At 50.5% G+C, this 24,078-nt stretch overlaps 1 protein-coding gene across 2 annotated transcripts in view; it reads left to right on the forward strand.

Annotated features, from left to right (window-relative positions):
- The window catches only part of AEBP2 (AE binding protein 2), a 58,948-nt gene that overhangs the window by 24,799 nt on the left and 10,071 nt on the right, over nucleotides 1-24,078 (forward strand). For both annotated transcript variants that reach the window (XM_056134588.1, XM_056134587.1), the window contains exons 2-5: nucleotides 241-448; nucleotides 8,474-8,581; nucleotides 18,108-18,294; nucleotides 20,374-20,498. In XM_056134588.1, the coding sequence (XP_055990563.1) occupies nucleotides 241-448; nucleotides 8,474-8,581; nucleotides 18,108-18,294; nucleotides 20,374-20,498 (628 nt within the window). The remainder of the gene's footprint in view (nucleotides 1-240; nucleotides 449-8,473; nucleotides 8,582-18,107; nucleotides 18,295-20,373; nucleotides 20,499-24,078) is intronic.

The following is a 24,078-nucleotide window of genomic DNA, read 5'->3' on the forward strand; positions in this document are numbered from 1 at the left end:
CCGTATCTGGTTTTGAGGTACCGTGATTCCACCCCCCACTCCCTCCACCCCCCATTTGTACTCGATGATCAACCGAAATATTTCAAAGCAGTGTATTTTTTGAGTTTTAAAAATTAAATGGAGACTGGGTCATATGCTTTCTATGAAGTAGAATGTCAAAGTGGTAATCGTAAATATTGATAAGATCGTGTTCGTATTAGTGAATTTCTAGGAATAACAGCCTTTTTTCTTCTTTTGTAGCATAAGCAGTACTATAATGGATGTAGACAGCACAATTTCCAGTGGGCGCTCAACTCCAGCAATGATGAACGGACAAGGAAGCACTACTTCTTCAAGCAAAAATATTGCCTATAATTGTTGTTGGGACCAGTGCCAGGCTTGCTTCACCTCTAGCCCAGATCTGGCAGATCACATCCGTTCCATACATGTAGATGGTCAGCGAGGAGGGGTTGGTTTTGTCATTTCTTTTTTCCATTCCTGTTCATTAGTTTTACTAATTTGCAATTGTCAGTTAGACTTTGCTCAGAGTAACGTGGGATTGTTTTCATATAGTTGTCCCCCCCCCACCCCCCCACCAAATGTCCCCCTCACCCCCTATTTCCCACATACTTGATGGGACCAGATTAAGTATGTAAAAGTTACTTGTTGCCTTTTATTTTCATCATTTTAATTGTGAAGAGATTCGGCTTGTTAAATGTAGTAAGCATATCATAAATGAATGCCGTCGGTTTCCGGGTTCTCAGGTTGTGTTTGGAGGCTGTCTAGGGGTTGGTTCTGTCTCGGAGTTCACCTGGCAGAGGAGCTCCAGATTAGTGCTCCTCCCGCTCTCCTTTCCTTATGGGACCCTTTCCTCATTGTCAGGGCTGCCTCTTGTAAGCCAGCACTTCATTGAGGTCACAGGTTGTCCTTTGAACCTTGCTTGCTGAGAAACTCGATATAAGGCAAAAAAAAAGCCCTTCTATCAGGCAAGCACCTGGGTCAGCCGCTCTGGAGATCACTGTGCCCTTCTTTTAGTCGATAGGGGAGATTCCACATTTCCGTTATGGGTCCTGTAGCCCCATGAGAACATTGTTCGCACCTCAGATTTGTAGAAGAAAAGCAGTGGCAGAAAAAGTGTCACGTAGTCAGTGTAACTCTAGGAACCTTGGTTATTGGTCACTTGGTGTACTTGTGTAAGTATAGATTCCTTGGCATTACCTGTCTCCTTCGTGCCATTTCCTGATTGCAGTTCTCTGGCTAATTTTCAGGATGTTCTTGTTTTGATCACAGATGAGTTCTAATCTTGGGTTTGCTATTCATTTCCCAAACGAGATGGAGCTGCTTAGAGCAGTCACATTTCCAGTCCCACCGTCTCCAGATAACGCTGGTCTCTGGCAGTTGTAAGACCCATTTTTCTTCTTCTCTCCTTGTTTTTAATTCCTCACTTTAGAAATAGTTGCTAGAGAGAAAATAGTTCATGTTCTTGATAATAGAGTTATTTTAAGTTCTTTCACTTAAAAAACTTAGGTTTTTGGTATCCTTGAGGGCAGTGGGCCAGAGAGATTTGGGGGGCAGTGGGGTAGTAGAGCGGTTTGACCGAGGCTGATTACCTTGATCTCATCTCCTCCCTAAGCCAGGATCTGTGGCTGATGCTTGGAAGGGTAGGGCCAGGAGCTTGCTCCGGATTTTAGTAGCTCATTTGGTAGTTCCTGAATATAGCATGAAATTGGTCATGTCGTTTGCAACAAAGGGAGCATACATTTTTTTCTTGTAGTTTGAGTATCAACTGTTTTTAGGAGGAAAAAAGAAATCTTAAATTTTTAAAAATTAACACAAAATTATTTAATTGATTTATTTTGGCCTTTGGACTGTACTTGACATTGCTCAGTGCTTACTCCTGGCTCAGTGCTCAGGAATCACTCCTGGCTGTTGGGGGGATACTGTGGGAGGCCCTGGGATTGAACCCGGGTTGGCTGCATGTAAGACAAATGCTTGCCTGCTGTGCCACCTCTTTGGCCCTGGAGTGGTCAGCTTAGGTATACATTAAAAAGAAAACTGATTTGAGACAAGAACTAGGAAAGTATTTTGCTTCTCCTTTTATGTTCACACTTTGTAAATGGAAGAGTTGATTGATTCTCCACCCACCCCTCCACCCCCATCTCCCACCCCCTTGAAATATTTAGCGCTTAATGCAGCCATGAAATCAGTCAACCTCTTTCTGGCTTTTTAATATAAAATCTTTTTTTATGGTACTTTATCACAAAAGGAATCTTACGCCTTATTAAAACTAGACTTTATAAGATGTGATGGGCATGTAAATTACACTGCTTATCAGCTCTTGAGTTAAAAATATATTTGACTGATTTTAATTTACTTTGCTAGCAACTGGGTTTTCCTTCTGCACTTGTTAGTCAGGTTTATTTTCCTTCGTGGTGAATTTTAAAAGTTGTGGGGAGTTTTAATGGTTATTTGCACACTTGAGGTGTGAAATGTTAGGCAAGTGAGGATGTATTTAAATGATCAAACAGCATGCTTTCAGATAAATACCCTGACATATTTGTTCAAGGAAGTGAACCAAATTGAAGGAGAATTAAGTACCCCCGGTTAACATTTTTTCGCCAGTCTTTATTTTGGGACTTTGGAGGAGATCCTGAAGGTGAGGTGCAGCTGACAGGAAGCTGCTCTTGACAACTAGACGCCCCATTAACAGTGAGCGTCCACGTTTTAAAAATTAGATTTAGACTTCACCTCTCACCTCCATTCCTCTTTAAGTGACTGTATGAAAGTTTCTGGTTTTATTTCCCCTCCTTGGGCATCTAATGACCAGTTAACCCAATTCTATTTCTTCATTTATTTATTTATTTATTTTTGGGGTTTTTTTTTGGGGTCACACCCGGCAGTGCACAAGGGTTCCTCCTGGCTCTGCACTCAGGAATTACTCCTGGCGTTGCTTGGGACCATATGGGATGTTGGGAATCGAACCCGGGTTGGCTGTGTGCAAGGCAAATGCCCTATTCTCTGTGCTGTCGCTCCAGCCCCTCTTCTTTAGTTTTGTCATGTTGTGTGTGTGTGTATGTGGTCCGCGTTTTCCCCGTGAAGCAATCTGGAGTTCCCTTGCTCTGCTGTGTAGTTTGGGTTTGTTTCGGGGCCAGGTCTAGTGATTCTTGGCCTTACTCCTGGCTCTGCACTCGCCCCTCGCTTGGCTTGGGACCATTTGGGGTGCTGGGGACTGAATCCGTGTTGGCCAGGGGCAAGGCAAGTGCCTGACCTGCTGCAGTATCCTTCCAGCTCCTGATTTTGTTGTTTTAGGCCCCCACCCCGCAATGCTCAGGTCACTCCTGGTTCTGCACCCAGGAATGACACAGTCCTGGTGATGCTGTGACGTGCCGGGGATCTAACCCAGGCCTGCTGCGTGCAAGGCGAACTCCCTCCCATACCCATTGTAGTAGCGCTGTAGCCCCTCCAGCCCTTTTTTCTAATAGTGAAAGAAAATTCATAGACATCTAGGATTGGAGGCCTTTAAGTGGGGGATTCATTTTGACCAGAAGAATTTTCGAACGTCATTCGGATTTTCAGTTTTTCCTGTTGAGAGTTCCTGGTGTCTTCTTTTTTTTTTTAACCTCCTGAGTACCACTTTTGGGGGTGGGGGGAGGAGTGGGGGATGTTCTTTAGTGCTCAAGAGGCCTGGGTGGGTGCTCCCCTAGGAGTGCTTTGCTGATTGGGCCAGGGCTCATTGTGAGACTCTGGGAACGGGGTTGACCCAGTCACCTGTGTGCCTGCCGCTTGCTTTAATCCCTGCATCATCTCCTGAATTCATCAGCGCCTCTCAGCTCCTCCGCCCACTTCCTCTACTCTGGCTCTGACCTTTTTGGCCAGACTGGGGTTTTACCCTGAAGGGCTCCGTGTTCCTGGCCTAGAAGGTTATATACAGAGAAAGGAAGTTGGGGGCATCAAAAAGAACCAACACCTTCTCAAGGTTACAAATTCTCGCGGAAACCGGCATGACTTTCTGGTTTCTGTAAACCAGCCATCTCTAAGTAATTTCCAGGGGGCCCCAATGATAGGACCGCAGGCGCTTGCCTGCAGCTGACCCCGATCCAGTCTCCGGCATCCCATGTGGTCCCTGAGTGCAGGGCCAGCAGTGAGCGCTGAGATAGCCAGGTGCGGGCCCCCAAATAAAAAATGAAAAATTCCAGGAAGTGGCAAACCTTTCTTTCCCCTCCCTGCTGCTCCCTCCCCTCTCCCATATTTTGGACCACACCCAGTTGCTTTGGCATATTCCTGGGCCGGGCTCAGGGTGATGCTGCTGTGTACGCTGTACTATCGCTCCTGCCCAAATGAGGGTGTTCCCCCCCCCCCCCCCCCGTGGGGAACAGAGACCCGCCCCCCCCCCCCCCCCCCCCCCCGCTTTCAGGGATGCTCGCTGCTGTCCTAGCAAACAGCTCATTGCCCTTCAGCTGTTTGCTCTGGGTTTCCGCAGTGGTCGATTGTAAACGAGTATTGCTGTAGGAGCCTCGGAGGAGGCAGCCGGGTGAGGTCCCGGTGTTCTGCTCTCAGGCTCCCTTAGCTCCCCGTTCGACGGGCATCATCTTACACTTTCGAAGAAGTGTTCCAGTGAAGAGGAAAGGCATAGATGGAAGAGGAAAGGCAGAAGAAGGATTCTTCCAAGAGGCCATAGGTGCAAAGCGTGGGAGCGCTGGCTGAGTTGGTTCTGTTTGGCTCACGCGGTGGTGCTCAGAGCCCTTTGCTGTTTCTGTACTCGGGGATCTTTCCCATTGGACTCGGGGCCTCGTGGGGGCTGGGAACCGAGCCCGGCTTACCCGAGTGCACGGCAAGCGCCTGCCCGCAGTACTTTTCTGACACCGCTCCCTCCCCGACCCTGTGTTTTGGGGGGCAGGTCACCCAGTGGTATGGTGGGGGGCTGCTCTAGGCTCCGGGCCCATTCTCTGTCGGGATCACGTGTGTGCAGGGCACGCGTGCTGGGCCCTGGCCCGTCTCGCTGGCTGCTGGCTCTTGGTTCCTTTTAACATAGCATAGGAGAACCGCCACATACTGGGCTTGTGTTTGGTGGCGCTGGGGACCCGGCCCAGACTTGGTTGGTATCTAAGGCTGTCCACGCTGCCATCGAGACCTAGCCCTGGCTTGCCCTGGCGCCATTCCCTTCTTCATTTGTCCAAATTTGGGTTGAATTCTTACGTTTCAGGATTAGTTTTTTTTGCTGTTGATTTGTTTTTGTGTTTGGGCCAAACCTGGCGATGCTCAGGGGCTACCCCGGGCTCTGCACCTGGCAGTTCCTCCTGGTGGTGCTTGGGCACAGCAAGGGATGCCGGGATTGGAACCCGTGTGGGCCACTTCCGGGCGGGTGCCTTACCTGCTGGGCTCTCGCATGCTTCCCTCCCTCTCCCTTTCTGTCCCTCTCTCCCTCTTTCCCTCTCTTTCTCTCCCTCCCCCTCTCTCCCTTCCCTTCCCTCTCTCTCCTTCCCCCTCTCCCTCATCAGGGTTAATTTTTTCCAAGAAAAAGTTTTCTTAATATGGTAATCTTTTTTCTTTTACATTGTGCATCTAAAGGGTCTCGTGTTTGAAGGAAAATCCTCTTAGATTTGTACTGATAACAAGAGTCTACTTAATAGAAATGAGGTTATGTCGCTGGTTTTGCTTGTTTTGTTTTTTTTGTGGTTGCTAGCATAGTGAAATCAAACCTGCACTCCAGCCCTTGGAGCCATTTTCCTGGCCCTGGAAATTCTGGGTTTAGATGGTTTCCTGGAGCCTTTATGTGGATTTTCACTGCTTGTTTTTTCAGATCAGAACTACCCTGGGGCAAGAACTTGTACTCACTCCCCACTCCCAGAATTGTTTTCAGGTATTTCAGGAACAGCCTTGAACATGGCTTCAGTCTCTTTACACTTACTTCATTTCCTGTGTGGTTCATTAGGTTGAAGGGTAGATCTAGTTATTCTTTGAGCGGAAGGTGTTGCCATAGTGATGTTACTAGACATTATTCCATCTTGAGCGTAGACCCTCGTTTCTTAAACTGGGGATTATGCCACACCCCCCCTCCTGTGATGTAATGTTTTAAAGTTTGTTTCAAAATAGATTTCGTGAGTTGTTATTGGTAGGTGTTTGATTTGTAGATCTAATTTACACATTAGTATGCTTTATAGTACTAGTACATTAGTATCCATATATTTTATACATTATAAGAATAAGTGTTCGATTTTATTCTTTCTCATATTGGTAGATGTTTGATTTGTAGGCCTGTTTATATCACCAGGGTCATGTAAAAATATGTTTTGGGAAGAAAAGGGTAGTGGGTAGGAAGATTTTCAGAAGCCCCGACCCCAACTAGCTCCTCACTAATTCACTCTGTCCCTGCCTCGAGTCCTTAGAGGGAAAGGGAGTTTCTCCTGGATTTGGGGAAGGGACGGTTGGCGGGACAGCGGGAGCATTTATGGGACTCTCCTGTGCATTCGGCCCCGAGGTCCCTCCCCTCCCAAGTGTAGTCAGCCTGGGTCGTGTTCAGAGGGCGAGTGCCCGTATGCTGGAGGCGTGGGTGCCGTCTGAGCATCGCCAGGCCTTGAGCTGGGATGTGCCCCCCGACATTTAGGTTTGGTCTAAGGACCCCCACCCCCAAGTCAGCAGGATTTACCAAGTATTTGCTACAGATGCTAATTTGTTTTATAAGATGTTTCAGCTTATGTGGGTCTGAATGACGTAATTCATGTTACTACTTGACATTTTCATAGTGAAAGTCTGTTCCTCTTGAGTTAGGAATTGATAGTTTGCTGGTGATTATCAGTGAAGTTACATAGTGAAAGTTGCTGTAAATACCTGCAGCCTGGTGTCCCCCGGCCCCTCTTTTCCCCTGGACTCATGCAAGAGCTAGCTTTCCTGGGCTGGGGGGAGGGCTCAGAGGACTCGAGCGTTTGCGCTTTGTACTTGGAGGTCAGGGTGCATCCCAGGGTCTGCCGGGAGCAGCCCGAGTACAGCCGGGTGTGGTGGGAAAAGCACCAAGAGCAGAAAAGTAGGTTTTCTGGGAATTTCAGGAATAGTTTTATATACACGTACCAGGAACAGGAATTTCACATATGAAGGAAATGTTAGAACTTCTGCATCTGCTTAACTAAAAGAAATTAAATGAGCTGTGGAATATAGTGGTAACTTTCTGTATAGTTTCACGCCATTTTCTGTCTCGTGTGTGGCCTTCTTGCCTCTCTGACCTCTCTGATTTAAAATGGTTCTGGTTTGGAGCTGGAGGGAGGGATAGTACAGTGGGTAAGGTGCTTGCTTTGCTCGTGGCCAACCTGGGTTCGATCTCCGGCATCCCACATGCTCCCTCCCCCTGAGTGCAGAGCGGGGAGGAGGCTCTGAGCTTGGCCAGGTGTGGCCCCCAACCAAAAACATAGTTTTGCTTTTGAGTAAAAGCCAGACAGTTCTTTTAGACGGCTAGTTATTTTGACCCCATCAAACTTTTATTTTACATCTGATGTGGGTGCTTGGATCTTTGTTTAGTTTCCAAAGTGTGATTGATTATTCTCACCTTAGCAATACAGCAAGGCAGGTGATTGCGGTCGAGCCGGCTGGCAGTGTGCGGGGAGCAGTTGTTAGTGTTTCATGGAATGTAATCCAATAGGAAACCGGAGTCTCATTAATAGGAAGGGGCAAAGATGTGATTGTTGGCTCTAGTCGGTACTTCTCATCCCGGCCGTAAGCTGTAGCCTCCACTCAAAGATGCGGAGCTGTCGGGACGGACGAACGAGTTGTTTTTGCTTGCTGCTTTCGTATCTCTTGTAACTTAACATCTCCTATTAACATTTTGCTTCATAATCGAGATAATTGGATAGCGATTTTTAATGAATGAAACGCTGTATTAGTATGCCTGTGAGAATAGGAAATCAAAAATTGTAATTTGGTAATTTAATTGCTTTACCTATTCTTTGATGATAAGTGATCAGTGCTAATTAGTGTTAGATCCTTTATTAGTGGAGGGACGGTGCGGTGCTCCAGGGGCTCCCCAGGGCCACTGCTGGCACGGCTGCTCGGGCACGAGCCTCGGCAGGCCGGGCGGTGCCCCAGGGCCTTGGGGCATCGCTCCGGCCCCGCGCCGGACTTCCCTGACTGTGTTTCATTGTGTCCTCCTACAGTTAGAGCTTCTTGGGTTCTTGGAATTAATGCACGCTTGTTTCCTTGTGCAGTGGCTAGAGAGTGTAGACAAAGGCCCACAGTCCCGGTTCTTGGGAAATACAGTCAGTATTGTGGGGCTCCTTCTGAATGGTGCTCTGTGCGGGGTCCTTAGTCCTTAGTCCGGGCGCTCCATGCTAGCACCCGGGGGAGGGCGTGGCCCGGGTGCGTCTCCCAGGGGAGTTCGGGTGCTTCCGCGGAGGGAGTCTTTTCTGTCCGGTCATAGGTGTAAAGGGCTTTTGTGAAAGTCTAGAACTGTGTTCTTAGGAGACTTTGTGGCTAAGTGATGAAATTGTTGTGACTCTTCTTTCCACAGGTGTTTGTTTGCTTATGGAAAGGTTGCAAAGTCTATAACACTCCGTCGACCAGTCAGAGTTGGTTACAGAGGCACATGCTGACGCACAGTGGAGACAAGCCTTTCAAGGTAAGGCCGTGACCGTCAGCCCAGGCCCCCCGGTTCCAGGCCTTCCCCTTTGTTCCTCGGCCACTCACGGTTCTTTGCTCAGACATCGCTCCTGGGGGACCGCGTTGTGCCAGGGATCGGCCTGGTCTTCCTCGGGAGGGGTGTGGGGGGGGCCCCCAGGCTGCTGTGGTAGGGCCCGGCTCCTGCGTTTCGGTGGCTCTGCTCACTGCAGCCTCTGAGCCTCCCTGCGTTTGCCCTCCAAAGTCGCTTTAGCTCCGGGCTGGGGCCGCGAGGCTGCAGGCGGGCCCTAGGCCTCGGGACTCCCTCCCCACAGCCCCTAGTACTGGTGGGGGGACCTCTCCCCTCCCCTCCCCTCCCCTCCCCCTCTTTTCCCTCCCTTACCTCTCCCTCTCCCTCCCTCCCTGCCCCTCCTATCCCGTTTCTCTCTCTCCTCTTTCTCTCTCTATATTTATTAACACGGTTAACAAAAAATAAATGATTTACATTGAGAAAATGTGCTCCCTTTCTTGTTTCCGTATACCCTTTCTCCCAAATATGTAAAGCACCATCTCTTCGGCAGATTCTTCGAGTGTTTCTTTGTGAGACTAAGCAGATAAATATGGAAGGCTTATTACCCTTTGTTCTGTAAAATTTTGAAGTACATGCTGCCGATACTTGCCTTTTTCAAATGAACTTTTCCTATCAGAGCCACTTTAGACTTGAATTATCACAGGTCATGTTTCCATTTGCTTCGCACTGTTTTCCATTCTTTCACATCTTAAGCGCAGATGTCCCTCCGCAAGGATGTTACACTGGAGTCTCTCCTCACGGGCTCGTCGGGAGTAGCGTCTTTCTGACACGTTTCTTTCCCCCGCAGCTCCCTTGGCTGAGATTGCCTGGGGTTGCACACACGCACACCCACAGGGCTGTGGCACACATGCACACACACAGGGCTGTCGCTCACATACACCTACACACACAGGGCTGGGGTGTACGTGCCCACACATACATATATACACACACACACACAGCAGTGGCTGGGCTGCTCAGCGAGTGGTGCCGGGCTTGGGGCCTGGGGCCACCTCCAGCATGTGCCCCACCCCCGCAGCTCCTCCTTCCGTGTGTTCTTGCTCTGCCTGTGAAGTCGGGCCTTTCCCTCGCATGGTTGGCTGTTTTCCTACATCTCTCTTTCAGTGCTGGGTCTCCGGGACCTCTGGGCGGGTAGTTGCTGTAGTGCCGGCAGCTCAGTCTCGGTCACGGTTCGTTCTTTGTGATTTAGCTCATCGCGAGACACACAGTTGCAAAGTTGATCGCCACTGAGTTTCAGTCTTACAGTGTGCTGTCCCTTCAGTGCATGTTCCCGCCACCAGTGTCTCCAGTGTCCCTCTTGCCCCACCTGCTCCCTCCTTTCTCCCCCCCCCCTTCCTTTCAGGTGCTGTGGTTGTAGTCCTCTTTCCGATGGGCTCTCATATCAGTTTATTCCTGTCAGCACTGAGTTCTTGTCCAGAATGAACATTGCAACTGTCATTGTCACCGTGGTCCTTTTCTTTTGCTAACTTCGCCCGTCCCACCTCCACCCACTTGTGTGGCAGCTTCCTACCGCCGGCTGCTCCTCCTGGCCCCTAGTTCTGCTGTCTTTGAGGGTCAATTTTCATACTTTTTTTTTTTAATGTCCTGCAAATGAGTGTCACCATCTCATCCCTCCCCCTCTGACTCATTTCACTCAGCTGGTGGCCTCTGCGTCCTGTGGGGTCAACACACTACACGTTCACGTGGCGAGCCTTCGGCACCTGTAGCCACCCTGGAGCATTGCCGTTGGGAGTGCCCTCCTTCCCCCGTGGCCGGGACGGGGCGTGCCAGGAAAGTCTCAGAGGTGCCTGTGCAGTCTGAGCCTCACCTGGCCGCTCATTGTCGTGCAGCCGTTTCTGTGTCTCTCAGGCACAGTCACACTGCTTCTTGGTTCTTGTGCACGTTGATTTTTGAGCCCGTGCAAGTGGACTTCCCCCCCTAAATCCTCCCGAGGAGTACGGATGACTTCTGTGGGGAAGGGAAAGAGGGAAGTAGTGAAGTGTTGTTCAGGAGGTCATAGAAATCTCTAAAATTGTGCGTGTGTGTGTGTGTGTGTGTGTGTGTCTGTCTGTCTGTCTATCACGGAGAGATGCTGTGGAATGGGCCGTGTGCTGGCCTGTGCTCGCCAGGCGATGTTTCAGCCCCTTGCTCCTCTTCCTGGATAAGGAAACTGGTTTCAAAATTCGTGGTCTGGGGCGGGGCGTTTTGGAGTAGGCGTGTTGAGACAGGCGCCCCCGCTGGCCCCTCCGCTCGCGGGCAGTGCAGGTGGAAGATCTGCTTAATGGAATGTGCTAGTCACCTGCGAAGCGTTCTCTGAAAATGAGAGAAGAGGTGAGTTTGGAAGGCTCCCTGAGTGTAGAGGTGACCGAGTTCTCAGCGAAGCGGCCTCCCCTCACCGGCTCGCCGAGGTGGCTTTTCTGGCGTCCTTCGTGGCCTTGGGCCACGTCATTGTCCCTGTGGTCCTGTTCCCCTCCCCTGTCTCCTCTGCCACTTCCCATCACGCCGGGTGATGCTTTCCTGCCGTCCTGGCGTGCCTGTGTGACTCCTGTGCGGTTTTTCACTCAGTGAGGTTGTGTGAGATGGTCTCAGTTCCCTTAACACCCAGCCCTCTGGGTGGCTGTGTGGTGGGCATTGGGTAGGTCCGGTGTGGGTGTGAGTCGGCGGCCCTGTGTGCGCTGTTGGCGGTGTGTCTCCGTGCCTGTGGCCATCTGCCTGGGAGTGAACTGCCAAGTGACAGACCAGGCCACAATGTAGCAACTACCAGGTGTATATGGACAGGCGTGTCCGTTGTCCTGGGCACTAGTGTGTCCCTGTCCTTCTGGGGGATGCACAGAGGTACACGCTGTGATTGGATCTTGATTCTCCTGGTGAGGAATGAGGCTCCCCGAATGTCCGACTTTGGGTGCCTCTCTGTTCCCGCCTTCCAGTGGTTTGTCTTTGATTCTTCTTCTGTAAGTTTTAGAACATTTTTTCTGTCAGATGCACGTATTTTCAATCCCTTCTTTCAGTCTGTGCCTGGCTGGCCTTGCGATCTTTCTCTAGGCTCTCTGGAAGAGGCCTTTCATGCCCTGAGCCCAGTGTCCGGCTTTGGGAGGCAGGACTGCCGTGCCGGCCATCGCGCCCAGGCCCTTCCACGCGGGAGACCTCTCCTCAGCTGCGGACGCTGGGGCTCGTTTCCTGTTGCAGAAAGCTTCGCCTTCCCTCCCTACGTGAAAGTGAGGGCGGTTCTCACAGAGGCGCGAGGCCTTTGCTCTGAGGTGGTGGCCGTTGACACACCTATGCGTACGTGTCGTGATTTACATGCCACGGGGAGCTATTCATAGTTGCCGGTACTTTCACAGACTTGTGCAACCACTGAAACTCCAGAGAGCCAGGGCTGCTCGGGGAGAAGCCGAGGGGGCGCTTGAAGGGACAGGCGGGCACTGGGCCGCGTCTCCCTCGCTGCTTTCACTCGAGTGCCTGGAGGCTATTCTGTTCTGGGTGTTGCTCTTCTAGATGAGGAAACGCAGGGACGTGGTAAGTAGGGCCTGCGTTCCCCCCCTTCCTCTCCCTCCCTCTCTCTCACCTCCTCTCCTCTTTCCTCACCCCTCTCTCTCCTCTCCTCTCTCCCTCTCCCATCCCTCCCTTCCCTCCCCCTGCTTTTGACCCCTGTCTGCCAGTGCTCAGGGGTTCCTGCTCTGCTCTGAGGACTCCCTGGCAGTGCTTGGGGTTCAGCCTGGCTTGGTTTCATGCAAGGCCAGTGCCCTCCCCGCTGTCCTCAGTCTCTAGCTCAGAGTAAATAGTGCCGAGGCCCCAGGCATTCTGGTGGCTGGAAGCTTCTGTCAGTGCTTTAGCAAGCGAATGCTAGGAATTTGAGATTTGCTTTTTCTGTTTGACTTTTTTTTTTTTTTTTTTTTTTTTGCTTTTTGGGTCACACCCAGCAATGCCCAGGGGTTACTCCTGGCAGTGCTTGAAGGACCATATGGGATGCCGGGGATCGAACCTGGGTCGGCTGTGTGCAAGGCAAATGCCCTACTTGCTGTACTATTGCTCCGGCCCCTCTGTTTGGCTTTTTACAGTATTTTAAACTTCTCCCCATAGTGATTTTTCTTATTTAAAAAATCATTTGTACTTAATTCATAGTTAGATGGTTACTGTGAAATAATACCTGTTCAAAACATGTTGATAAATTTTATTTTGGGGCCATACCCAGTGATGCTCACCTGTTATTACTGGTGGTGCTTAGGGGACCATATGGGTGCCAGGAATTAAACCTGGGTCAGCCGGATACAAGGCAAATGCCCCACGTGCTGTACTATTCACCAGCTCCATAAATTTTTAAAATAAAGTTCTTTGTGGAGTTCCACACCCAGTAGTGCTCAATGGCCATCCCCAGCTCAGTAATCTGGGGTCACTCCTGGCAGTACGTGTTGTGGGGCTCATCTGGCTCCTGCAGATTGAGAAGTGCACCAGCTCTTTAATTCGTTTCTCTGTTTGCACGATGTGACCTCTGCACTGAGAAATGGTAGTTTATTCTTCGGGCGAAGCTTGGGTAAGGAAAAGGGATGTAGACAGGGAAGCCAGGAGATCAGCTCCTCCCCTGCACTCTAGGTCCTGGGAAGGTCACACTTAAAGTCACAAGGAAGTTCTGTGACTCTTGGGTCACACCCAGTGGTGCTCAGGGCTCACTCCTGGTGGGGCTCGGGGGACACTATGGGGTGTGGGAATTGAGCCCTGTTCAGCCACGTGCAAGGCAAGTGTCCTGTCCTCTGTATAATCTCTCCAGTCTCAAAGCTTTTTCCCGATTTCCAGTACTTTGTAAGAGCAATGTTTTTTTACTATTAGTAAAGTTGATACTGAAAAGCTTCACCGCGAAGATGGTATTAGTATACTCTGTGGTACAGCAGTGCTTGCTATATTTTAATATCTTTGACTTTTTAATGTGCACATTAAAGGAATAAAATTATTTTGCCACTTACAACTTGTTCTTGTTAAATTTTGGGCCACACTTGGCTGAGCTCAAGGCTTACTCCAGACTCAGTTCAGAGACCACTGCTGGCAGTGCTTGGGGGACTGGATAGGGTGTCAGGGATCAAAAACACAGTCGTCTATGTGCAGAGCAAGCAGCCTACCCTGCTGGGCTATTTCCAGCCCTGACTCGGGCTTCTTACTGTCACTAAGAAAATCAAATGATTTTGCCACTCAGCCTACTCATTCTAGTTCCGTATTGGACATCATTTCGTATTAACAGACATTCTAGTGATTGTTGGTATCGTTGGATTGATAGCGTGCCATATTTTATTTAGCTAGTCTTTTTGCTTGGCTTCTGTTTGTGGTGCCTGGGATTGAACTCACATATGCAGAGCACACGCTGTGTCTCCAAGCTGCTGCGTGGGCCCAGCCTGTCCTTTCTTCATGGCTCACGGAATCATGCCGAGTTCTCCAAAATGAATCAAGTTCTCTATAAATTACCTTTGTTAACTTCTAGAGGTAGAGGGTTTTTATTTATTTAGCACTGTAGCACTGTCCTCCCGTTGTTCATCGACTTGCTCGAGTGGGCCCAGTAACGTCTTCATTGTGAGACTTGTTACTGTGTTTGGCATATTGACTACGCCACGGGGAGCTTACGGGGCTTTGCTGTGCGAGCAAGATACTCTCAGTAGCTTGCCGGGCTCTCTGAGAGGGGCGGCGGTATCAAATCCCAGTCGGCCACGTGCACGGCAAACACCCTACCCACTGTGCTATCGATAGCTCTGCCATTTATTTGTTTATTTATTTATTTTAAATTTAAAGGTGGGCCAGAGCGATAGCACAGTGAGTAGGGCGTTTGCCTTGCACGCGGCCGACACGGATTTGATTCCTCCACCCTTCTCAGAGAGCCCGGCAAGCTACTGAGAGTATCTTGCTCGCACGGCAAAGCCTGGCAAGCTCCCTGTGGCGTATTCGATATGCCAAAAATAGTAACAAGTCTCACAGTGGAGACATTACTGGTGCCCGCTTGAGAAAATCGATGAACAGTGGGAGGACAGTGCGGCACAGTGCAGTGCAGGAGTACTGCTATTTATTCAGTCATTGGTTAAGCTGATTGACTTGTGCATGAACTCCACATTACTTTTTTTAAAAAAAATTTTTTTTAATTAAGTACCCATGAGATAGACCATTACAAAGCTGTTCATAACTGGGTTTCAGTCATACAATGATCCCGCACCCATTCCTTTACCTGTGTACGTTTCCTACCACAAATGCCCCGTTTCCCTACCACCATCCTCCAACACCCAACACCCCACGCCCCACCCCCAGCCTTTCTTTATGGGGGGCACTTTTCTTAAGAGGCATTTTTGGTTTTGGTTGAGGATCCAATTAAAAATGGTTGCGTTTAATCTTCATATCCTTTACTCTTTACCGTAACTTCATAATACTGATACTTTTGAAGTATGTAAACATTTTACTTAGTACTATGTCCCTTCTTTTTGTTTTTGTATTCCATAATGATTGGGGAAGGTGAAACAAAATTCTTACCGTGCATTCTAGGGAGTGTTTGTAGATTTGTTCCATCAAAGATGAGGCCAGCCTTTATCCTGGTGAGGTTTTTCAGGTAACTGTGAACTTAGTACTTGTCCCCTTACAATTAATGTTTGGTGAGATTCTTTGGACTTCCACAAATAAATTGTTGCTCATTAGAATGAGGTTTACTGTGTGTTGAAGATTCATGCCCAAATCATTTATTGGTATGAACGTCACAAAATGAGCGCTTTTTTTTTGCCTTTCCATCCTAATTTATTAGTTGGCATTATACTTTTTCAGTGGGGAATGGTTGGATCACATCTTGCTGTGCTTGGGGGCTGTATTTGGGACTTGCTTCTGACTCTCGGCTCAGGGATCACTTCTGGCAGGCTCGGGGTGCTGGGGATGGAACCCAAGTCTGCCACATGCAACTTAGAATTCATGTAGTTGAACTCTGCAGATACCCTCAGCAGTGTTACCATATTCCAGCGCACGTCTCCCTCTCTAGTATTTCCTGTTGTACCTGTTGATTCCCTTCCGGAGGTCTCACTTCCTGCAGTTTTGATACCTGTCGTCAGCAATGGTCCTGACGTTCCGTAAAGCAGTTCCAGAGAGTTGACCCATTCACATTAGTGTAATGTTACCATGTTCAGTTATTCTTAACTTTTTATTATGCCTGTTTTATAAACTTAAACTCTCAGGCTACACATCTGGGAAAAAACAACATATAACGGGCTTGGTACTGTTTGCAGTTGTAGGCCTCCCATGTGGTCTTGGGAGTGTTCAGAATAGAAGGACTGACTGTAGATAGTCATTAATCTTGATTAATTCATGACCTTTTTCGTGGCAGCTAGTTTTCTCTGACTGAGCCTGATGGACTTTTCACAATAACATCATTGGAATAACTTCCACTGTGATAGTTTTTGAAGAACTCAGACTTTTAACTCGGATTTATGAAATATCCCATCTTTGAAGGAATTAAAAAATTTAGAACCTAGCTAAGTGGCTGGCAAAAATTAATTTTACCAAATCTGGTGTTCTGTTGTTTTTGGGTTCTGGGTCACATCTGGTCGTGTTCAAGGCTTCCTCCCAGCTCTGTGCTCTGAGTTTATTCCTGGAGGTCTCGGGCCCGCATGGGGTGCTGGGGCCAGTGGACAGCCAGCGCCTTCCCTCCGTCCCTCTAAATCAGGATCTGTGGCCCACACGTCCTTCTGTCCTAGGTTGCTTCTTACTTGTGCATGCTGGCAAACGATGCTCATTTGTTCCAGGCCAGAGAAGTGATCGCGTATTCATTCATTATCTTGCATCATTCTCTGTAGTGGGTGATGAAACGGTTTCTATCTTTGGTTCCTTAGAGGCCTCTGCAGTCCTGGGCTTTACTGTTACTTTAATTTTTTTTTTAACCTTTACCCCAGCATTAATGAGGTCTAATAGACAGTTGTAAGGCATTTCGATAGGACATTGTGGTAGTAGGATGGTATCAGTATTGTGAAAAGATTCCATCTCTCTAGTCCAGTGCCTTTCAACTCGGTACATCACGGACTGTCATTTGGAAAACCATGAGTCTGATTGGTGACTGTGTTTGGGGAGGGGGTTTGTAATTCTGTGTTTATAATTCTGGGGAGAGGATGATGAGATGTTGCTCTTCAGCGCTGTTGGTCCTTAATGCAGACTTTAAACTCCCTCTATAAATGGCCTTTCATTCTTCATTGCCATTTGTATCTTTCTGTTTGGAACCATCTTCCCTAACCTGGGAAGATTTGGACCATGCGCAGCCCTGCTCGGGGTTAGTCCTGCTTCTGCACTCAGGAATTACTCCTGTCAGGGTTCGTGGGACCATCTTGGATGCACGATCTAACCCTTTTCGCCTGCTGTACGATTCTCTGGCCTATTTTCCTGAGCTCAGGCTTACTCTTGGTTCTCTACTCTGGGATCGCTCCTGGCAGGCTCAGGGACTTTGTGGGGGCTGGACATTGAACTGTTGGTCAGCTATGTGCAAGGCAAAGAACTTGACCAGCTCTGCTGTCTCTCTGGCCCTAGGCTGTTTGGTTGTTGTTTGTTTCTTATTTTTTGTTTTTGAATCACCTCCAGTGGTATTTGCGGGGTTGGACCACTCATGGCTTGGTGCTCAGGGAGATTTTGAACCTGGGTTCCCTGAGTTGTCAGGCAATTCCCACTTGGGCAAAGATGGATTAGTTTTGGTTTTGCTTTTGGGCCATACTGGCAATGCTTAGGGGTTACTCCTGGTGGTACTTGGGGGACCTTAAGGGATGCTGGGCGTATAACCAAGGTCAGACACGTGCAAGATAAACGCCTACCCCCTGTACTGTCACTGTATAAACGCCCCTGTATATGTGCATGTGCACATGTGAATACATATGCAGTTTTTTTTGAGCCATACTCCAATGCTAGGGAAAACTCCTGGCTCTGCACTCAGGAATCACTCCTGGCGGTCGACAGGGATCCTATGGGATGCTGGGGGTCGAATCTGGGCTGGCTGCGTTCCAGGCAAACGCTCTACCTGCTGTACTGTCCCTACGGCCAGCGGAATAAAAAGATACGCACCAGTGTTCTCAACCTTTTCTTTTTTTTTAAGGGGTCCACTGAATTTGACAATCAGAGTGGGACTCTTTGATTTTGTGTCTGGGCCACACCCCGCAGCGACCCTGGCTCTGTTATCTGTGCTTGGGGGAACCTGGATTGGCCGTGCTCAAAGCAAGTGCGCTACCCACCGTGCTCCCTCTTGTCCTGACTACCTTTGTCCTTTCCTCCTTCCTTCCTGTTTGTCACCTCCACTCTCCTGCTGGGCCTCCCCCTCTGCCCGGGGGCCGGGGGGCGGGGAGACTGCCCTGCTGCCTCTGTTGCACATAGAGGCTTGGGGCTGTTTCCTGCGCTCCCCCCACCTCTCCTCCAGGCCCACCCCCCAGTGCTTGTGTCCCGGCCACCCGTCCTCCCGCTCGCTCACCGCGCCCCTCACTGCTCTCGTCCCCTGCAGTGTGTCGTCGGCGGCTGCAACGCCAGCTTCGCGTCTCAGGGAGGGCTCGCCCGCCACGTGCCCACACACTTCAGTCAGCAGAACTCCTCGAAAGTCTCCAGCCAGCCCAAGGCCAAAGAAGAGTCTCCGTCTAAAGCTGGGATGAACAAACGGAGGAAATTGAAGAACAAACGGCGACGCTCGTTGCGTAAGTGCCCCCCCTCCCCGCGAGTCCGTGCGTCAGAGGGTTTTGGTTACACCTGGCGTGGTCCCGAAAGGCCAAGTGACGGGTTCACCCAGAGAAGTGCAGGGGCTGCGCCCGTGCCCAGGTGAGGGTGTTCAGCTCTGTCCCTGCCCACCTGGTGATCCGAGCAGGACAGTTCAGGGTTCTCTGTTCGCCAAGTGGCCCCAGAATACAAACTGTATGGAATTAGATAGGATGCCTCGGTCAGCGAAGGAGCTTTAGAATAAGTCTGGCCTTCCTCGCAATACTTTGCAACGTTGGAACATGTTTCAGGTATGAATCAGGTACAAGTTAGTGACCTGTCTGCTCCGAAGTTGGTGGCACTAAACACCAGGCGCCAATGTCTGCTCAGTACCGGATTAGGAGGCAGGTGCGCGTTAGGATGAAGGCTCGCTGGGGGCAGTCGCTGGCCTGGGCGAGAGGGGAGGCAGGAGAGAATGATGCTGGCACCCACGGAGTGCCCTGCCAGGCGGCGAGAAAGGCGAAACACTTCCTCGGACCTTCCTGGGAATTTTCTTGGAGGGTCGGAGAGCCTGCGGACACCAGCCCGCAGAATGAAGCCTGCGTCTCAGGCACGGAGGCTCCCGTCAACGCAGAGCTATGGTAGACCCAGGAGCAAATGGAAAATCCTTTACCCTCCTGGTTCTTCTTGTTTTTGTTTTGGGGCCACACCTGACAGATGGCTCCTGGCACTGCACTCGGTTACTCCTGGCAGTGCTCGGGGGGCCTCCTGGGATGCCGGCATCTAGCCTAGTGGACGTGTGCAAGGCGAGCACCCTGCCTGCTGCGCTGTGGCCCCGGCCCCACCCTTGATTCTGTTGAAGTAAACACGTTTGTGTATTTGGGGGATGGTGGAGGGGGGACCCCTGGCTGTGCTCAGGGGCTGACTCCTGGTTCTGCACCCGGGGCTAGCGGTGCTGGGGGACCATACCAGGCGCGGGGGTTGAACCCGGGTTGGATGTGGGCAGGACAGGCACCCTGCCCCTCTGCTACAGCTCCAGCCCGTTTCTTCTTTTGTTCTTCGGGCCACACGTGGCTGTGCTCAGGGCTTACTCCTGACTCTGTGCTCAGGGGTCACTCCTGGCGGGGCTTGGGGGACCCTGTGGGGTGGCCGGCTGCTTCCGGAAACTGCCCTCCCTGCGGTCACATTGCTCCAGCCCAAGCATTGTCCTTTTCAGTAACTGAAACTGAACAGCAGCGTTGGTGGCGTGAAAATTAAAACGAGAGAAATTTTTTACAGAATTCAATCTGGTGGGGCGCTCCTCCTGCTTAGGGGCCCTGCGGGGCGCAGGGTGCAGCTGAATGGATTGTGTGCGCCAAAGACTCAGCCACACGAACTGCTCTGTCATCTGCACCAGACGCGTCGGCCCTTTGGTCTGGGGCTCCTCCAGCCTCCCTCTCTCGAAGCAGGAAGCACGCTACGTGCTGACTAAGCATGTGGCCCAAACTGGGAGCCTGGGGGGTGTTCTGTTGCTGTTCTTTTGGGGCCACCCGCCAGTACTCAGGGCTTACTCCTGACGCAGCACTCGGAGGATTCTGGGGAGCTTGGGGTACTGACCCGGGGGTGCTGGGGACCGAGGCAAGGCCCTGCCCAGTGTACTGTCTTTCTGGCCCCACCTCAAGGAAGTGTGCTGGACTCATTGATGTTCAACGTGTTTCGATAACATTGTTGTAAACCACAATGCCTGAAAAGATGAAAAATAGACGGGAATAAGGAAAAAGCAAGGAAGTGCGTGCCATGGAGGCAGACTGGGGGCAGGGGAGGAAAACTAGGGACTCTAGTGGAGGCAAGTGGACACTGGCGAAGGGGTTGGAGATGCCTCCCCGGCTGGTGGAGATGCGGGGCTTAGAGGGGCTGAGGGCAGGAGAGGCCGTCTCTGGGAATTGAGGTGCCTGCCTGAACGCACACCCAAGGGGCAGAGCTGCCCAGGCCCACCGAGTAGGTGTAATTTTGTACTTGCACCTCGCTTGCTTGTTGCAGTTCTCTGGCTACTGCACACCGTGTGAAACGGGCTGTTGACGTTCTCCTCTTTTGTCTCCTAGCACGGCCGCATGATTTCTTCGATGCACAGACACTGGATGCCATAAGACACCGAGCCATATGCTTTAACCTCTCAGCTCACATAGAAAGTTTAGGGAAGGGGCACAGTGTGGTTTTTCATAGTACTGTAAGTATTTGATTTCCCTTCAAGCTTTATTCATAATGCATATCTAGGTGTGGTGGAGCATGTGTTTTGACTTCAGTTCCAAGTTGCTTTCAGATCTAAAAGACTCATTAACAGAAATCACAGAAATCGGCTGTTGATACTCAGTACTACTCTTCATTGTCTCCAAACTGTCTTACTACACGTCTTTAGTTGGGAGTACTGAGACATCGCACCTCCGAACTGTAAACCGGGCCTCTTTTCTGACTTGGTTTCCTCTTTTGTAAACTCCTGTGTCAGACTCGCCTCCCCGTGTGTGTGACCCCTCCCTTGCCCACTGCACGTACCAAAATGATGAGCAGAGTGAGAGAAGCGCCATCCAGTTACAGGGCTAGGAAGCGTTCTGAAGCCTTCGTGTGCTTGCTGCTGTCGGGGTTTGTTCCGCGTTAGGGTTGAGCCTGTCTGGGTAGCAGCTGGCGTTGTTGGGTGACCGTTGGTTGCCCAGCACAGAGAAGGAACAGCGGCAGACCCCGAAAACCGTCTGGGGTGTGGCTCGGTGCGCGCGTGCAAGCTTCTTCGCATGTACCGAAGCCCCGAGCCAGAGGGGAGAAGCGGGACTTGTTGATTTCATTAGTTCAGAAATGCAGTTTATTTTTTATTTTTTTAAATTTTATTTTATTTGCTTTTTGGGTCACACCCAGCGATGCACAGGGGTTACTCCTGGGTCATGCACTCAGGAATTACTCCTGGCTGTGCTCGGCGGACCACATGGGGTGCTGGGAATCGAACCCGGGTCGGGCCGCGTGCACAGCCAACACCCTCCCCGCTGTGCTATCGCTCCAGCCCAATGCAGTTTATTTTTCATGGTTGCTTTTTCCTTCCCGTGCCCCTTCCTTCCCCTGGTGTTACCCACTTATCTTCGCGTTGGTATGGATTGCTCTAGGTCAGTTAGTAGAGGTAAATTTTAGATCGGACTCTGGGTGACTCAGATTCCTTGAAAAAGAGACGTTAATTTCCAGTGTTTAAATCTAAAATATCTAAATTTGGCTTTCAGTTTGTGCAGAGGAGTCAAAGGCATGAAAAGTCATGATTGATTGATTTTCGAACCCGGGATCTCGTAGCATACTGTGCTCTGTTGCTGAGGCACCTCCCTGGTCCCAGGTTACGAGAGTTTAAATGCCAACGGTTCATGGCGATGCCTGGCCAGTATCTGATTTGAATCTCAGGTTTTTTCTTTCCTTAACGTTTTTCAGTTTTGTACTCCCTCTCTTGTATTACCACTCCTGATTACTGGTGTGTGGTAGAGGTGTTTCAGAAGCGTCTGCCTGGATATTTAATGTGTAACCACACCTCCGTTGTTTCAGTCCCCAATGCCCATCAGTCTCCCCCATTCTTCTTTCGCAGAGTGGGGAGGCACACACACCCAGCCGTGCTCAGGGTTGTTCCTGGCTTTGCACGCAGGAGTCGCTCTTGCCGGGGATCCAACCTGGGCAGCCAAGTGCACGGGCTGTCACCTTCTCACCTTCCCGTTTCCTGGCCCTTTTAAAAGACAAAGACAGCTGTAAAGACTTCTTTATGAAGTGATCACCTACGTGCTATTCTAACAGCGTAGACTCTCACTTTATACCTTAAAAAAAGGCTGCGATCTGGGTGTGTTGGGTATAGTATGTTGCCATTTTAAAGATCAGGGTGGTATTCCCATAGTGTGGCTTTTTTTTTTTCCTTTTTGGGTCACACCCAGCCGGTGCTCAGGGGTTACTCCTGGCTCTGCACCCAGGAATCACTCCTGGCGGTGGTTGGGGGACCATATGGGATGCTGGGAATCGAACCCGGGTCTGCTGTGTGCAAGGTAAATGCCCTACCCACTGTGCTATCGCTCCAGCCCCTGTTTTTGTTTCTTTGTGAGAATGATTGTGAGGATTTGAATGGTAAAAATAGCACCATTCTCATTGGAAGGTTAGAGAAAGAATCTTTTATCTCTGTATATACAGTATAATCTCAGTTGAGATTGGCTGGTTAGCCAGTAAAACGGTCTGTAGTGGATTCTCTTTCTGGAGCAAGTGGAGGCATGTGTGACATCCTGGAAAACAAGTTGCTTACTGTTGGCCATGGAAATGAGTCGTGAGCTTTCAGTCACTGCACAAACCATCACTGCCCCTGACTCATATTTTTTCCAGGTGTGAGATCAGGACTCGTGAAGTCTCATGAGTACCATAGAGTGACTTGCAGCATTGTGGTAGCGTAGCCATTTCACAGGGCTCTAGGACTGGCGGATCTCTGTCCCCAGCTTCTCATTCATTGATTTTGGGATAGGAGCTTCCGTGGCATATACATCCAAATGCTTGCTCATAAAATGATAAAGAAAGTGGACCGGTAGCTCAGCAGGTTTGTTTTTAATGCATTGGCGGGGAGGGTGGCACCGTCGGAGTCAGAGGTTGTCCCGAGTAGGCCAGGGGGAAAGAGCGAAGCTGGAAGATGTGGAAGGGAGATGCAGCTTGGGCTGTTGAAATTCAAAACACCCTAAATGGGGATTTTATATTTGAATTCCAGTCAGAACGCGTGAAAATTTACTTAGCTAGAACTCCCAGCTTCCCTCAGAGGCTGTATGGAGGGTTCTCGTCCCGCACCGCCTCCTGCTAGCAAACCCTTTTAGCTCCGCCCAGGGTAGGTATTAGGGTGCTCACTCAGTCTCTGGAGAATAGGTTTTAGGTCGGAGTGGGAGAGGCGGGGGTGGGGGCAATCAGTTGGTCCCTGAGCAGTGACCGGAGTGGTGGGGAGCCGCTGGAGCCGGGCTTTGAGGTAGATCTGACGAGGATCAGGGACGGCTCAGAGGCTGAGGAAGGGTGACTCTGCTGGTTCTGACTCGGCCACTCAGTGAAACATGAAGTTGTCGTTTCCGAGAGGCTGCGGGCTAACGGGCTGGGGAGAGCGGCCCGCCCAGAGCTGGAATTGGGACAGCCTCGTTACGAATCATGCAGTCACAGAAGGCCTTTGACCTACCCTTTCTAAAGTAGCTCAGCACCCCCTTGAGATCCGCCTTCTTTGTTTGAGCAAACAGAAATTTCCCGCAGCGGTGCCCAAGGCGCCTGTTTCGAGGGGTATGAATCAGGCGGGGCCCCTAATGTCCCCTCGGGCGAACTCTAGACTCCAGTACTTTTGTCTGAGCACTGTGTTTGCCAGAGTGAGTTTAGGCTCCCCGAGGCTGTCGGGTATGGTCCCAAACCACAGCAAACCAGCACGGTGTTTGGGTTCAGGAGAGAGCCAGCGTGCAGATACTGACGGTTTCCGGACACCGGGGCCTGAGCGTGTGCTCAAGACAGGACCCTTGGGTCTGACCCTGCCGCTGCAGGCCCCAAGCCCCGAGCCAGGAGAACCCCAACACTACTGTGTGTGGCCCCAGGGCTTGAAGAAAGGGCCAGGGGTTCAGAGGGCGGGCACAGCACCGAGCATTTCCCAGCACTGCTGCGGCAGGAGGGGGCCCGAGCCCTGGGCAGGGCGTCTCCCCGCCTGTGAGAACCTCCGCAGAGAGTGTTTAAAATGAGAAAGAACCAAGGCGTCAGAATCATTTTGATTCTCAGAACTAAGTGTGAAGCGGTTTGGACCT

The sequence above is a fragment of the Sorex fumeus genome, unplaced genomic scaffold, assembly GCF_029834395.1.
Source record: "Sorex fumeus unplaced genomic scaffold, SorFum_2.1 ptg000100l, whole genome shotgun sequence".
NCBI classification, from domain to species: domain Eukaryota; kingdom Metazoa; phylum Chordata; class Mammalia; order Eulipotyphla; family Soricidae; genus Sorex; species Sorex fumeus.